Genomic DNA, 13,862 nt, shown 5'->3' on the forward strand with positions numbered 1-13,862 from the left:
GGACAGTGAGCGGGGCCGGCAGCTGGGGACACGCAGCTCCCCCCCCCCGAGAGCCTGGGCAGCTCCCTGGGCAGCCCTCACTCCACCCCAACCAGGCTGCTGCCTGGAGAGGGTGAGGCGGGCCCTCAAGCCCTGTGGCCTGCAGGACCGGAGGCACCCAGCTCCGTCTCTCTGCCTGGAAGGCCCAGCTCAGGGTGCTGGGAAGAGGTGCTTGGCACTGCTACGGCGCTTGGTCTGTCCTGACTCAGCAGAGCTGGGGGCACCGGGCAGAGACCCAGGAACTGACCTGCGGGGCCAAGGGCCCCGTGACTGGTGACCTGGCGGAGCGTATCCCAGCCCCAGCCCCGGTCTGTGTAAAGCACATGTCCTCAGTGCCCCCACCTCTCGCGGCCGGATCCAGCTCAGCCTGGGGCCTCCTTGGGAACAGAAGCTGAGGTCCAGCCATCCCGGTTCCACGCTGGGGCAAGCTGGCCCCTGACCTCACACTGGGCAAGCCAGAGCTGCCCACTCCTAAAGGTCACCGAGAGCAGGAAACATCCCCTCAGGATGGCCCTGCAGGTCCCCAAAGGCTAACCTGACCACCCAGGAACTGGGCTCGTGGCCTTGGACGTGCCCCACGTAGGTCACACAGAGCTGAGGGCCGGCCCTTGCCCATCTAGTTCCTGTGGTTTGTCCAGGTCAAGCCAGGTGCTGGAGCCCATTTGACTTCAGGAAGTGAAGGCCGGGAGCCGGCAGGTTCAACTCAGGGGACCGCAGGGACCATGGGTGGCTCGGATTTGGGGGTGGCACTCACGGGGGCTCCACCCAGGTTCTTCCCACAGGTCAGGAAGGCCTGGTGGCAGGCAGGGAAGGGGGCCTCTCAGTTTTGCTTTTCCAGGTTCAGTGGAACACCAGGGGCTTCCAGGAGATGGCCTGGCTGACCCCACCATGCACCTCTTTGGCCTCCAAGGTGACCCTTCTTGTGCCCAGGGCCAAGCTGCACTCACTCCCTAGAGACCAACGCCAGGTGATCAGAACCAGCTGTGTGGTCAGGTGCCTAATGCACAGCTGTCCTGCCATGTCCACGGCTCCCGGCAATGGTCCCCGGCCCGTCCTCCTTCTCACCAAATGGGAACCACCCTGCTTCCCCTCCAGGCCGCGGCGGGTCCACTCTCTCACCTAGGTCCTGCTGGAGGCTGACCGGGGCCTGCGTTCCTCCAGCCTCAGCCCTTTCTTTGGCACTGCGGCCCTCAGTGGGCAAGGGAGGGGGCTGTCCCAGGCCGTGGGCCCAGGTCTTGAGCCTGGGCTTCTCACACCCCCGTGGCCGCCAGCCCCCCACTCCCCTTTGAACCAGGGTAGTCTGTCAGGACGGAGGGAACCTAAAACCCTGGGCAGAGAGAGAACCTGGGCAGGGGCAGAAAATGGCTCTTATCGCAGCTGCCCCACCAGGAGCTCAGGCGCAGGGAGTGGGACCTCGAACCCGAGTCCCAGGGCTGGCGTAATTAGCAGATGAGATTCAATAACAAACAGCAGCTTTCAGCAGCTTTATCTAACCTTTGGAAGGTAAGATTAACACCTCCGATGGGGAGAAAGTTAAAGCTCAGGGGCCCTCTGCTTTGCAATTCGGATTCCCAGACCTGAAACCAGAGACCTCCTCCAGGGATGGGATATCTGGCCCCAGGACTTCGCAGCTCTCTTACTTTCCAGCTTTTTTTTTTTTTTTTCCCTTAAGGAACTTTTGTTCTTCAAGACCCTCGGCCAAATGTGCAGCCACCAAACCACACCCCCACGACGCACATCTCACAGCCTTGGGCACAGAACTGCTGAAGGGTCCCGAGGGTTAGGGGCTGGGATGCCCTTCTCACGTGGGTTTACAGCCAGAGACACCCAGCCTCCGTGGGCTCCGCAGACATCCAACATCTCCCATCGTCCAATTTTACTTGTTGCTGCTCAGATTTCACTTGCCTGGAAGAAACCATCCAACATGCTCTGATGCTTGGAATCGGAGTCCACGACAAGTCCCCCCAGCCGGAAAGCACGCGGCCTGGCCGGGGTCTGCCTTTCGCAGACTGCAGGCCCGCGAGCAGCTCTCCGTTTTTCCACGGAACGGACCCGTAAGCAGCATCCACGAACTCTGGGGGGTCTGAGGACACGGCCCCCGCGAAGTGTAGGAGGCCTTATTTTTAAAGTCATGTCAAATCACTTTCAGGGAAAAATTGATTTGTCTCTGATAGCTTTTCCCCCTGCTAATGTGATAAATAAATAATTAGCCGCACCATCGGGCTGTTTCATTAAAGAAAAGGATGATTAGGTGGCCCAGACAGAGAGACCGATCAGGAAGGCCCAGGACGGCTGTAAGCCCCCCGCCTTAGGACACCATTCGTATTCTGTCAGTCACTAGCTTATGTTCAGCCCGAGCTGGGAACTGAATACCCCATTCAGAGAGGCACTCGCCCGGCGTGTTATTGCAATTTAATATTTTCACACACAGACACATCGTTATCTCGCAACCTGACACTGGCAGCATGATTCTGTAATTTTTCAAGAGGCCTAATTTTTCTAAATATGAGCACCAGGGCCCAGGATTGTCTAAAGAGCCGTCTCTTCTTTGTTTCCTCTCGGGGGCTACAGGCGTGCAGGAAAGTGCTCGCAGATCACTGCCACCTCTCTACCTCGGAGCATGCCTCGTCCCTTCTCCCACTACAACCAGCTGCAAGACGGCTCTGGGCCAGGCCTGGCACCAGCTGCTCACGGCAACCGTCTCCAACACCACGCAGAGCTGAGGGCACAGGGTCCCATGAAACTCAGCGGCTTTCCAAGCACAGGTGGGCAGGGGAGTGCTCCCTGTTACCGACCCCAAATATAAGAACAAAACTGCCTGGGGGTGGACGTGACTCGGGCGTCAGATCCAGTGCACACGGGTGCCCACACAGCACCAGCAGGCACACAGGCGCACACCTGCCTGCTCCAAGGAGTCGCTCCCAAGGTGACCGGCAGGCAGAGGGTCCACTGCAGGACCCGGTCTCTGCCAGCAGTGTCCGCTCAGGCCAACACACCCGCTCCGGCTTCCACGGAGTCGAGGAATGCAGCAGTTACTCCACGAATAAGAGGTGGAGAGTAAGTGGCAAGGAGGGCCAGAAACTTCTCCGGGAGCCATCTCCTCAGAGGTGCAGGTGGCCAAGGGGTGGACACAGCCCCCAAGCCAGGCCGGGCTCCCCGGTGCTGCTGCAGCTGCTGTAACCGCCTGGAGTCACAATATTGTTGGTCACTGGGGGTCCTGTTTTGTGGCTTTCCTCCAGAAGGGACCCTGGAACCTGTGGGCAGCTTGTTCCTTTCCTGCAGGCTAACACCCCCTGGCCCAGGCCACTCTGTGTTCACCTGGGGCTGGGCGACTAGGGCAGCCAGGGCCAACAGTCCCCTGGGTGTGGGCTGGGGTACCGTCAGGCCAAAGCCATGGATCTTCAATAGAGGGAGGCCCTTATCACATGGCCTTCCCTGGCGGGGGTCTTCCCTGGAGACTCCCAGGTGGACTTCACGGGAGGGCAGGGGGCAGTGGTGAGGATTAGTGCTGGGTGCCTTCCCAGACAGCTCTGCCTTCTCCTGCCTGGGGACCCACCTCGGCCTTCCTGTGGTCAGCTACCGGGATCCTCTGGTGAGCACGATATTCAGTCTTTGTTTAAATGTTTTATGGACTGATGTGACCAGGGCCCTCCAAGGTAGCTGTCACAGCCCACTGGGCAGATACAAATGTGTGAGCCTTTTCCAAGGCACGCCCCTTTCCCACCGAGACCCAACTAGCGGTAGCAATCGGAGTCCATTATGTAAATCCATATTTTGGTATAATATTGACTGCCAGCTTCTGAATATAGATATGGGATTAAACCACATCGCAGGAAAGAGTCCCAGGGCCATTCCTCACGGCCAGCCCAGTGTTCATGTCCCTCTGCTGAAACACTGTGGCCCTGCCTGCTGCAGGTACTCGGGAAACAGACTTCATGTGAACCACCAAATGTAAAAGAGAGAAGGAGGCTCGTGGAATCCGTCTTGCCTCTCTCCCTCTCTCTTTCTCTCCTTACGGCCTTTCTAGTTTGCAGCAGAGCTGGGTCTGGCATCCCCTCACCAGCACCAGGGCAAGGCCAGGGCGAGCAAGAACACTGAGGCTGGGTGGGTTGCTGGTCTGACTCTGGTTTCCTCCCCTTCTGAGCAGTTCAGACCCAGAGGCCCAGAGCAAGGGTGCAGAGCCTGGGGGGTCCCTGCTGAGCCCACTCTGTCGTAATGGACACAGCAGAACTGCGGCCACCCCGCCCCCAGAGCTCAGGGACCGCATCCTCCAGGTGGATCCTCCGGGCAGCCTCCTGCAGCTGTGGGGAGGCTCTGCCCCCAGATGACCATGACCCGGAGCCTGGCATGCAGTAGGCCCGTGGAGGGCTCCAGGGAAAGATGAGCAGACCCATGGGAATGGAGCTGCCAAAGCAAGCCAAAGACCCCAGCCCTGCAGGAACCGGGGGCCTCTGATAAGGGAAGAGCCTGCAGATGCCAGCAGCTGCTTCAGCCCAAAGACAGGTGCAGGGGTGGAGAACGCCCACGGGCCGAAGGGTGGGAAGGCGGCAGGGGGTGTGGCCGGTTTTGAGCCCAAGGAGCCTGGCTGCACACTCAGCGCCACAACAGACCCAGGCCCAGCACCCCTGGGTTTGGACACAAAATTGCCAACTAGGGATCATGGGTGCTTTTTATTTCAGGACCCAGCTACGTGGCAGTCACCAAAATTGGTCTTGCCGGGGCAGGGGAGAGGCCCGTGGTAGGCGGGCCCAGGTGTCCTAAAGCCACACGGCCGACATCCACGCTGAGTGGTCCACAGGCTGCACCGGCCTCCCTGCCCACAGTGACCCCCACCCTGGGAGGCTGCAGACCCACAGAGCCGTGTCCCAAACGGACCAAGGAGATGAGAGAAAAGTGGCTCTGACCGCCTGTCTGACAGGCGTGATTCTGGTGCGTCCCGGCCTGGCTGCAGAAGCACCACAGACATCAGGCCGGGCCCTTCCGGATCCTTCTGTGAAGCCTTCCTGCTGGAGGTCAGGGGTGGCAGTCAGCAAGAAACAGGCTCCCACGCTGGTGAGTGATCCAAGTTCAAACTCACTTGGGTTCTCCACAGCATCCTCGCCTGGACCTGGTGCCAGGTGAGGGTCTTTGTACTGGCAAAGTCACGCTGCGTCAGGGTGTGAGGATCCAGGAGCGCCTGGCTGTGTTCGCAGTCCAAGGTCGGAGAGAAGGGAGCCCCCAGACGTGCCTCCCAAGCCCTGGCCGCAGGACGGGGCCCCGAGTGTGCCCTTGCGGGCAGCCTCCAGGGAGCCCGTGGGCTGCCCCTTCGCCCAGCACTCAGCCCCGGAGCTGACGGAAGTAGGAAAGTAGACAAAGACGCCGATTCCTCAACCCGACGGTGCACCAAATGGAAAGCAAACTGCAGATGGACAGAGGCCCCAGAGCCAGGGCTCTGGGGAGGGCGGACCCAGACCCCAGCCTAGCCCCAGCAGATGACCCAGAGACACTGGGCTGGCCTGGCTGTGTGCCTGTGCCCCCTCAGAATGCCCCATCCTCATCAATCCTGAGACTCACATTCAACATGGATTGTGTAGAAGGAGAAAAAGGATCACTTAAATCCACCCAGGGAAGTCAGACGTCTAGGAAGGAGCAGGAATGGTTCTTAGTGTGCCCAGGACAGCCCACGTGGATTTCTGAAATCACCCCGGAACCCCAGTGGAGCCTGGGAAACCCTGTCCCCCCTGCAGCCCAGCAGCCCAGGGCCCTGGTCTCTACCCGAGAGGTCTGACCGTGCCTCCTGGCACTTCCTGGGGCAGGGGGGAGGCACCCCCTAAGAAGCCAAGCTCCCTTGCTTCTGCCAGCGAGTCAAGGGACGCCGAGGCCACCTGTGGCCCAGTTCCTTCACATCCAGACATGTTCCCTGAGCCACTGCCACGCCAGGAAGAGCAGCAACCGTTACCCGGGCAGTCCCCAGCACAACTCAGTTCTCCTCAGAGTGCACCTCAGAAGCAGAAGCGAAGAATCCAGGGAGCCTTCCCCTGCCCGCCACCCTCCCCGCAGGTCAGTCCATGGTGCACGGCTATTCAGTGGCTGCAGTGAGGGCCGCCACCTCCATCAGCCCCCTCAGCCTCGGCAAACTCAGCCGACAGCCAGGGCAAGGTGGGTCTCTCTCTCTCTCTCTCTCTCACACACACACACACACACACTCAGGCTCACTGGAACACAGGCAGGAGATGAACACCACTCTCGGACACAGGTCTCCACCCAGAAGCAGCACATACATGCTGGGTGGCTTTTCTGCGTCCATCCTGCAGGACCCGCACCCTGAGTTTAGGAAACGGGTGTGGGAGGACCTTGGAGACTTCACGGGTCCCAGCTCTGAGCTCAGGGCACCGTGCACGGGGTGGTTTGCTGCATGCTGACTGTCGATCCTTTCTCCCACCTGAGCAGGCAGACTGGCCTCTCAGGGGTCCCCTGTGACCCGTGGTGGGTGTAAGATGACTCTGTGGCTGCACCTCGTCCTCTCAAGAGCAGCGCTCAGGCCAAAATGAAAGAGCAGCCCCATCGTTCATCAGGTTTGCTTAAAGACAGACTCTGAGGCCTCCACCTTGAAAAATGGGTGATGAGTGGAAATGGCACAGCCTCCGTATGTAAAGTGTGCACAGGATAATGCAGAGCCTTATTTAGAGGAGATGAAATATTCACCAGGACTGAGCCATGTTTTAAAATGATTATAAATTATTTTAACAGTGCATTTGCAAAGGGTTATAAAAACAGCCATAATATATTTTTTTCCTTAGATTCTAGAATTACCAGTGTGACAGCTAATGCAATAATGATTTGTTTCAAATGCCAGTGTTTAAGCTGTATAAAGCTGATTTTATACATTTTTCCAGTAGGCCGCATTGTAGTTAATGAAATTAAACACACCAATCGCATTTGTCCCCAGGGGACGAGGAACTGAACACACCACTGGTTTATTTTTTTATTAAAATAAATTGCAGCCGGCAAGATGGACTAATTGCATACAGAATTGAAAAAGAAACATTCCATTGATATAATTAAGCCAATTTTCATGGACAGAAATAGTTATAGTGGATATAAAATAAGCAAAGCCCTCACCAGAATCCGACTTCCCTCCTTTTTTTGCACAAAACGTTAACTATTAAATAAATATGTATCTCGAGTGGTCGGCTCTCCTGTCTTCCAGCTCCGGCATTGTTCCTCCGAGTCAGGAGAGGCTGGCCCGTGGGACGGCCAGGGCACCTCCAGGCGGTGAGGATTTGGTGTTGAAACCCGGAGAAGAGCACAGTCAGAGCAGGAAGAGGCCAACCCTTTCTTGCTCAGGGGCATAAGAGCTAGGGGAACTCAGCCTACAATGGACACTGTGGACGCAGGAGGTCACAGGCTTGAGGAACAACGGCTGATTCCAAGCTGGACCAGCTACCTCACTTGGGCCCTGCAGCTCAGGACATGCAGCCGCAGTGGTAGCAGCAGCAGCAGCAGCAGCAGCAGCAGCAGCAGCAGCAACAGCTGGCGTTAGAAGCAGCAGCCACTCCAAGTCTCTCTGATTGCCTGGAGCAGAGGAAGGTTGATTACTTCCCTCCAGGTGGGGTGGGGGAGCAGACAGGTTCCTACACCTCCTGGGCCAGGCACAGAGTCCTGGGCTTGCTCTGGGAAGGGGGAAGATGATGGGGGCAGAAGGGTGCAGAGAATACGCTCCCTGGTCAACACTTTGGTACTTTGCAGCTGCCCTTGTGAGAGGGCACCTATAGCCCGGTCAGGAGAAGCTTGGTCACAGCTCCCCGGAGCAGAGAGTCCAGCCCTGAGCAAATAAAGAATCCAACCTGCTGGCAGCAGAGATAAGAGCTCACTCCCGCCACGTTCACCAGCAGCGGCACATGGATGTCTGTCTTGCCTTTTAAACAGACCTGTTCCAAACCGAGCACCAGCCTTGGAAAAAATGCTTGGATCTGGACACACGAGAGAGAAAAAAATTAAAACCCCTGTGGAATTAGCCACCACCTGCAGTGCCCTGTGCATTGGGGGTGCACAAGAGGCTAGACTCCTGTGAAGACCTGGGAGTCTTCACATAACTGACTTCCTGAACCCTGAACTTGCTGTGCGGCTTTGAGAGCTGCACTCTGTACCTGGGGTTTTTATACCTATAAGAGGTGCCAGCTACTCCATGCCTCCCAGAATCAAAGAGGGGAGAGTGGGGTCATATACCTGGGGCTCCCCTACAGGGACCCTGCTCAGCTTCCTAAGGCTGCCCAGCAGGACTAGGGCTCAAGCTGCAGCCCAAACACCACCAAGGCTGAACCTGGGCTCAGGGATCATGCTCAGAAGGGCGGTGGGCCCAGTACGGCCCTCGAAAGCCCTCTCCCTCCCCCTCACAGTTTCCCTGGAGGATCCCGACCCCCATGGCTTGACTTGGACCCTGGCTGCACCCCTGCACTCTCTATGCAGGTCAGCGCAGCGGCAGTGAAGGGCGAGCCGGCACCGGGGCGAGGGTCTGGGGAGTCAAGTGCAGAAACTGTCCTTTTCCACCCCGGAAGCCAAGAGGCGGGGACCCTTGAGACTGGAACAGGGACCAGAAGGAGAAAGGCACCGTTATGGCTGGGTGGGTCGGGGTCAGCGACTGCACCCCTGTAGACGCGAGCACTCTCCCACGTGCGGTAGCGGCTGCGACATTGTGCGCTGGGGGCCAAGGAGCCTCGGCAACCACCCGCAGGGTCCGGAGTCCCTTAGCCCGAGCCCAACTCCCGCCGATGCACGCCTACTGGCCCTCGGGCCAGGTAGCGGACTCTGCGCCCAAGCCGAGCGCTGCACTGCAGTGAGGCCCGGCAGGCTCCCTCCTCAGGAAGTTTCTTTCCCGCACAGGGAAGGCGCCCTGGCCGCTCCTTGTCCTCCGGCGCCCGCTACGTGAGCTGCAGCTTCCAACACTTGATACACGGGTTTGATTCAAAACCTGATAAATTGTATTTAAGGCTATTTGAAAATTTTAAACGAAATTATTCAAAAGATTTTTAATCCTGGATAATTTTTGTTGAAACTCTAATTATACATCACCTTAATTACCAGTACAGCCCCCCAAGGATCCCTAATTGCCTCCTAATTGAATAAAACAGGGGGCTAATCGAGCCCACCACGGCCCAGCAAGCTGTAGCTGGCTGTGCCTCCCTCAAGGGGCCATGGGGGTGCCCCAGCAGCCCCTACCCAGGCGGGGGACCTTTTCCCCTGCCCCCAGCGCTGCCTAGAAGGGATTTGGAGTTGCAGGAGCCTGGGGTGGGAGGGGCTAAGTGGTCCGGCTGCACCTGCTCCTGCACAGGCCCCGTGGAGCAGAGCAGCCCAGGTGGGACCCCACCCCTCCAGTCCGTCCACAGCAGCCCCCTCCCTTCACCCTCTGCACCAGCACACCCTACAGTGGCAGAGGAGGGCTAGTGGGCACATGGCAGTGACCCAGGGCACCAGGTCCTTGGCCCGCAGCCCTACACCCCGCCCCTCTGAGTTTTCGCCCAAAGCGGGGCAAGAGGCTAGACTCCTGGCGGAGAGTTCCTGGTGCTGCCGCCTTAACCACTGTCCCGGGAAAGGGTTGCCATGTGGGCTCTGGGGACAACAGCCAGAGAGGGTCAGACTTCCCTAGGGAGGGTGGGGGAAGGGCAGGGGCCATTAGTCGGAGCCCCCAGGGTTTCAGTGAGAAGAAGGAACCAGGCTGAGAGCTGGGCCTCCAGGTCTGCTCACCCCCACCCTGTCTCACACACACCTCTGCACACACATTACCTCAAACATGCAGTGCACACACACACACACACACACACACACACACACACAGAGTTCCTCAGCTAGCAGGGTAGCAGCTCCTACCCAGGGGCTAGATGCTGGTCGTGAGGATACTCCTAGCCCTGGGATACATGGTTTCTAGGACCATGGGGGTGTTCACCTGCATGGGGATCAGGACTCAAAAGGCAGCCTGGTGGGGGTCCTGGCTGCAGAGTCTCTCAGGACACATCTCTCCTGGGAAAAGGTCACAAGTCTGTGCTGAAGGTGGAGGTCAAGAGGGCATCTTGGCTGTGCTAACCCCCACCTGCCCACCTGGCTCTCGGCAGTGGCAGAAACAATAAGCTATTGTTAGAAATTTAGATTTTAAATGTGGGGCCAGAACGGCCCCCCAATCCCCGCTGGCTGACACTGGACCAGCTTAAGTAAGGGGACCCCGGCCCTGAGCCATCTTCACTCTACCCCTGGTCCTCAGACTCAGATTTCCCCTCAGCCATGACCCAGTGCCCCACCAGCCTCTGCCTGAGAAGTTAGAACCAAGACCCCACTGCAGGACCCAAACTGCTATCAACCAGGCCTCCCAGAAGCCCAGCCACAGCAAACCCTGGCCTGGGGCCTGGAGGAGGGTCATAGGGAAACACAAACGAAATTACAGCCCCAGATGTGCCCTCAGGGGTGGCTCCTCCAAGCTCTGGGTCACAAGGTCACATCTACCAGCTTGGCTGTTCCCCTGTGCGGTTTCAGACACAGCCCATGTCCCAAGTGCAAGGGCATTGTGAGCCCGAATAACCATGACCCTGCTCCCTCCCCAGCACCTGATGCCAGTCGGCCTGTGGCCGGGAGAAGGATGCTCTGTTATCAGCAGAGTGATGGTCAGGCTGCTCAGATTCAGGTAATGGAGTCCGGTCCCAGGGGACTTTCACATCTGCTTAAAATATTGTCCAATAAAATGAAATTCCTCAGCAGATCCTGAGCAGCTTGGGGCAGGCAGGGCTTTCCTGAACCTGCCTCGGCCACCTTTGGGGGAAGGATGGGGCAGTGATTCCAGCAGTGGAGCCAGGAGGAGTCCCACAACGGGTTCCAGCTGGGCTCCTTGGGACCGGGCAATCAGCTCACCTGTGCTGACTCTCACTCTGGGTGCCCCAGTAGAGAAGCAGCCTCCATGCTGGGCTGCCATCAGATAACTTCTCTGATTCTCTGGCCTCCCCGCCAGGCCGCAGATAAGCTGCCAGGCACCCTCTCTGGGTCCTGAGCAGAACCGGGGTCCAGGCAACCTTACCCACCTGGCTGGGGTGGAGCCGACTGAGGGCTGAGGCCAGGCAGGCCCCTGGCCTGGTGTGGGCCTCTGGGAAGTTTCCCGGGGCAGCGCAGGGGTGCGCTAAACCAGCCTCTCGCTTCCAGCGAAGGCCAGGCCAGCCCAGCGGCTTTACTCTTTCTTGCTCCTGCTTTGGGCCCTTCCTCTGTGAGGGCCTGACCAGCGCAGTCTGCAGCCAGGGTCCAGACTTGCAGAAAGCCCGCTGGGATACACAGACCCAAACGGGTACACAACACACACGCTCCACACGCCGAGGAGAGGCACGCAGCGCGCACACAGCTCCTTCATGTCCGCTGCAAAACGTCTGTCTGGCCTTGTTCGCACCAAGAGGGGTCAGAGGTCATGGAAGGCCCGGCAGGCCGAGGCCAAGGGCAGCCCGCAGAAGAGCCCAGGGGGGAAGGGGGCGCCTCGGGAGGAGCCGCGATCGACCAACAGCGGAGCCCGGGGAGCTGCTTTTCCCTGAAGGCTGGGCGCGCGGCCTACGGCTGCGGGGCCGCTGTGGGGCCGAGCTCGGTCGGGTCCCGAGCCGCAAGAACAGAGCTTTTCCTGAAAACTGCTGCGAGTCCCCTGCCCACTGGGCTCACGCTTGAGGGCTTGGCCCTGGGTGCTGCGAAGCCGGCCGGCAGGATAGGGCCCGGGAGACACAGACGGACGGAGCAGCCTGGTGATCGAGCGGGAATCTCGAGCCGAGCGGGCTGGGGCGTCCCTTCTGCGAGTCGGCGGCCAGCGGAGGAGGGGGCGGCACGAGCAGGCGGCGCGGGGTTCTGCTCCGCGCGGCGCTCGCCGCTTCGCTGTAGCCGGGCCGCGGCCGGCTGCGGGAGCTGCGCTGGCCGGGCCGCGGCGCCGCCGGTCCCCACCTGCCCGCTGCGGAGCCGCGAGGGCCGCAGCCCCTGGCCCGCTGGCCTGTCGGGGGATGGCGCCGGCGGCCGAGCGCGGAGGGCGCATGGGCTACTCGGAGGCGCGGCGGGAGCGGCGCGGGCGGCGGGAGCACACGCCCGCGGCCAGGACTGGCCGACCGCAGGCTGCGCGCGGAACCCCGGCCTCGGCCCGAGGCGGAGCGAAAGAGAAAGTAAGACCCGGGACCCGGCAGCCTTGCCGGGGCAGTTCCATCCCCTAGGGCCGCGGCTGTGCCAGGCGAGTGAGTGCTGGAGGGTCCGCGAGGCAGAGGGCGGTCGCAGCGAGTCGGAAGGCGGCCGGTGGGGACTCTGCTGCCTGAAGCACCGGCACCGCGGCGGCCCGCGCGGGCTGCCCGAGTCACAGCGGAGCGCCCGCCACCACGCTGGGCACCACTTGGGAATAAACTTCACGACCACGGTCCCAAGCTCAAAGAAAGTCTCCATTTTGCTCCCCAAGTGGCTGCGGCCGTCTTGCCTTCGCCACCCCTGCTCTTACGCCCGGAGAGCCGGGTGGGCGCCGGCCCGCGCCCCCTCCTCCGCCCCCTCCCCGGCTCGGGGTCTCCCTCCTCTGCGCCCGGCTGGCGGACGCCAAAGGCGGTGCTCTAGCGCCCACTATTTCAAAAGCCCGGAATATGATTTGACCAGGACTGAGAGCCACTCGGAGAGAGAGAGGGAGAGCGCGAGCGAGGAGGAAAAGTTGCTCTCCCCTTTCGTCAACTTTTCGCTAACTTTCGCTTTTCTCTCCCCTCCACCCCTGGCCCTCCCCCTCCGCCCCCCTCCCCGGCCCCCACCGCGCGCCTCGGGTTCCCGGGCCCGAGCGCCTGACACTGTGGGGGGGAGGGGGTTCAGCGGGGAGGGGGCCGGCGCCATCGGGGAGCGCGCGGCCCGGGCGCCCCGAGCCTCCGCGCCGAGCCCGGCCGCCCCGGAGCGCGGGAGGCGGAGCAGCCCCCGGGCCGCGCGGCCGAGCCGGGGGCCGGAGCGGCAGGCGCGCCGACCGCGCCCCGACGCGCACCCCTGGCCTGGGCACCCGGGCCCCGCGGCCCGGGCCCGGCAGCGCGGCGCGGCCGAGCGCGGGAGACTTACTTTTGGCTAGCTTCCTCGCCCTCGCCTTGGATCGCATGGTGTCGGCTCGCGGAATCTCTCTCCTCCTCCTTGAGCCCAGAAGCAGCTACACACTATCTTCATCTCCCCAGCATTGTCAGTTTGGACACCTTCGCACATGCGCACAGAGCACTCAATCTGACACCCCTCGCCGGGGCCAAAAAAACTTTGCAATGTATTCATCATCCTCATCGTCGCGCCGCCGCCGCCGCCGCCGCCGCCTCGGCGCGGGATTGGGGGGCTCTCCTCGGCCTTCTCGGTCTTCACCTCACTTCTCTCTGCCCCCTCCCCCCCCCTTTTCAGCGCAGCTTGGAACTGGCCCTTTAAGAAAACATTCCGTGATCTGCGCTCCCGCCCGGGGCCCGCACCCCGGACACTTTAAAAGGACCCAGGTGGCCCTGGAGGCGAGGTGACCGTCCCCCCGCCCTGCCCCTGCGTCGCGTCGCGCTGCAGCTCCCGCCCCAGCCGGGCCAAAGATGGGGTGGCGGCTGCGGTTTTTCGCGCGACTTCCTTAGATCTTGGGGCAAACGCGCAGATAGTTCGGACGCGGGTCCGGGCTGATTTCGCTTCGTTTTATTGCATTTTATTACTAATTAAAAAAGCTTTCGTTCTCCGTCGCCCCAGCCTGCTCTTCTCCCGAACTCTCCCCTCGGCCCCCGCCTCCGCCCCGCGATTGCTCCGGGGGTGCCGGCGCCCGCGCGCCAGAACCCGGCTCCTCCGAAGCCCCCTCCGAGCCCCGCCGCCGCCCTCGG

At 60.7% G+C, this 13,862-nt stretch overlaps 1 protein-coding gene and 1 long non-coding RNA gene across 11 annotated transcripts in view; one reads left to right on the forward strand and one right to left on the reverse strand.

Moving 5' to 3' along the window:
• Prdm16 (PR/SET domain 16) overlaps window positions 1-13,521 on the reverse strand; it is a 318,869-nt gene extending 305,348 nt beyond the window's left edge. For 4 of the 9 annotated variants that reach the window (XM_078025079.1, XM_078025074.1, XM_078025078.1 and 1 more), the window contains exon 1: window positions 13,093-13,518. Coding sequence is in view for 8 of the 9 variants with exons in the window: in XM_078025074.1 (XP_077881200.1) it covers window positions 13,093-13,129 (37 nt within the window). In the remaining variant the exon portion in view is untranslated. Of the gene's footprint in view, window positions 1-13,092 lie in introns of all 9 variants that reach the window. The other 5 variants (XM_078025080.1, XM_078025077.1, XM_078025076.1 and 2 more) reach the window with 4 other exon arrangements.
• On the forward strand, window positions 4,659-9,042 carry LOC120890596 (uncharacterized). Of its 2 annotated transcripts, none has more exons than XR_013427333.1 (2): window positions 4,659-6,078; window positions 7,229-9,042. It is a non-coding gene; the product is annotated as an uncharacterized LOC120890596 (long non-coding RNA). The 2 variants fall into 2 exon arrangements; XR_005734897.2 differs by lacking the exon at window positions 4,659-6,078 and adding an exon at window positions 6,085-6,177.
• Window positions 13,522-13,862: the final 341 nt, after the last annotated feature.

This window comes from Ictidomys tridecemlineatus, chromosome 11, assembly GCF_052094955.1.
Source record: "Ictidomys tridecemlineatus isolate mIctTri1 chromosome 11, mIctTri1.hap1, whole genome shotgun sequence".
NCBI classification, from domain to species: Eukaryota; Metazoa; Chordata; class Mammalia; order Rodentia; family Sciuridae; genus Ictidomys; species Ictidomys tridecemlineatus.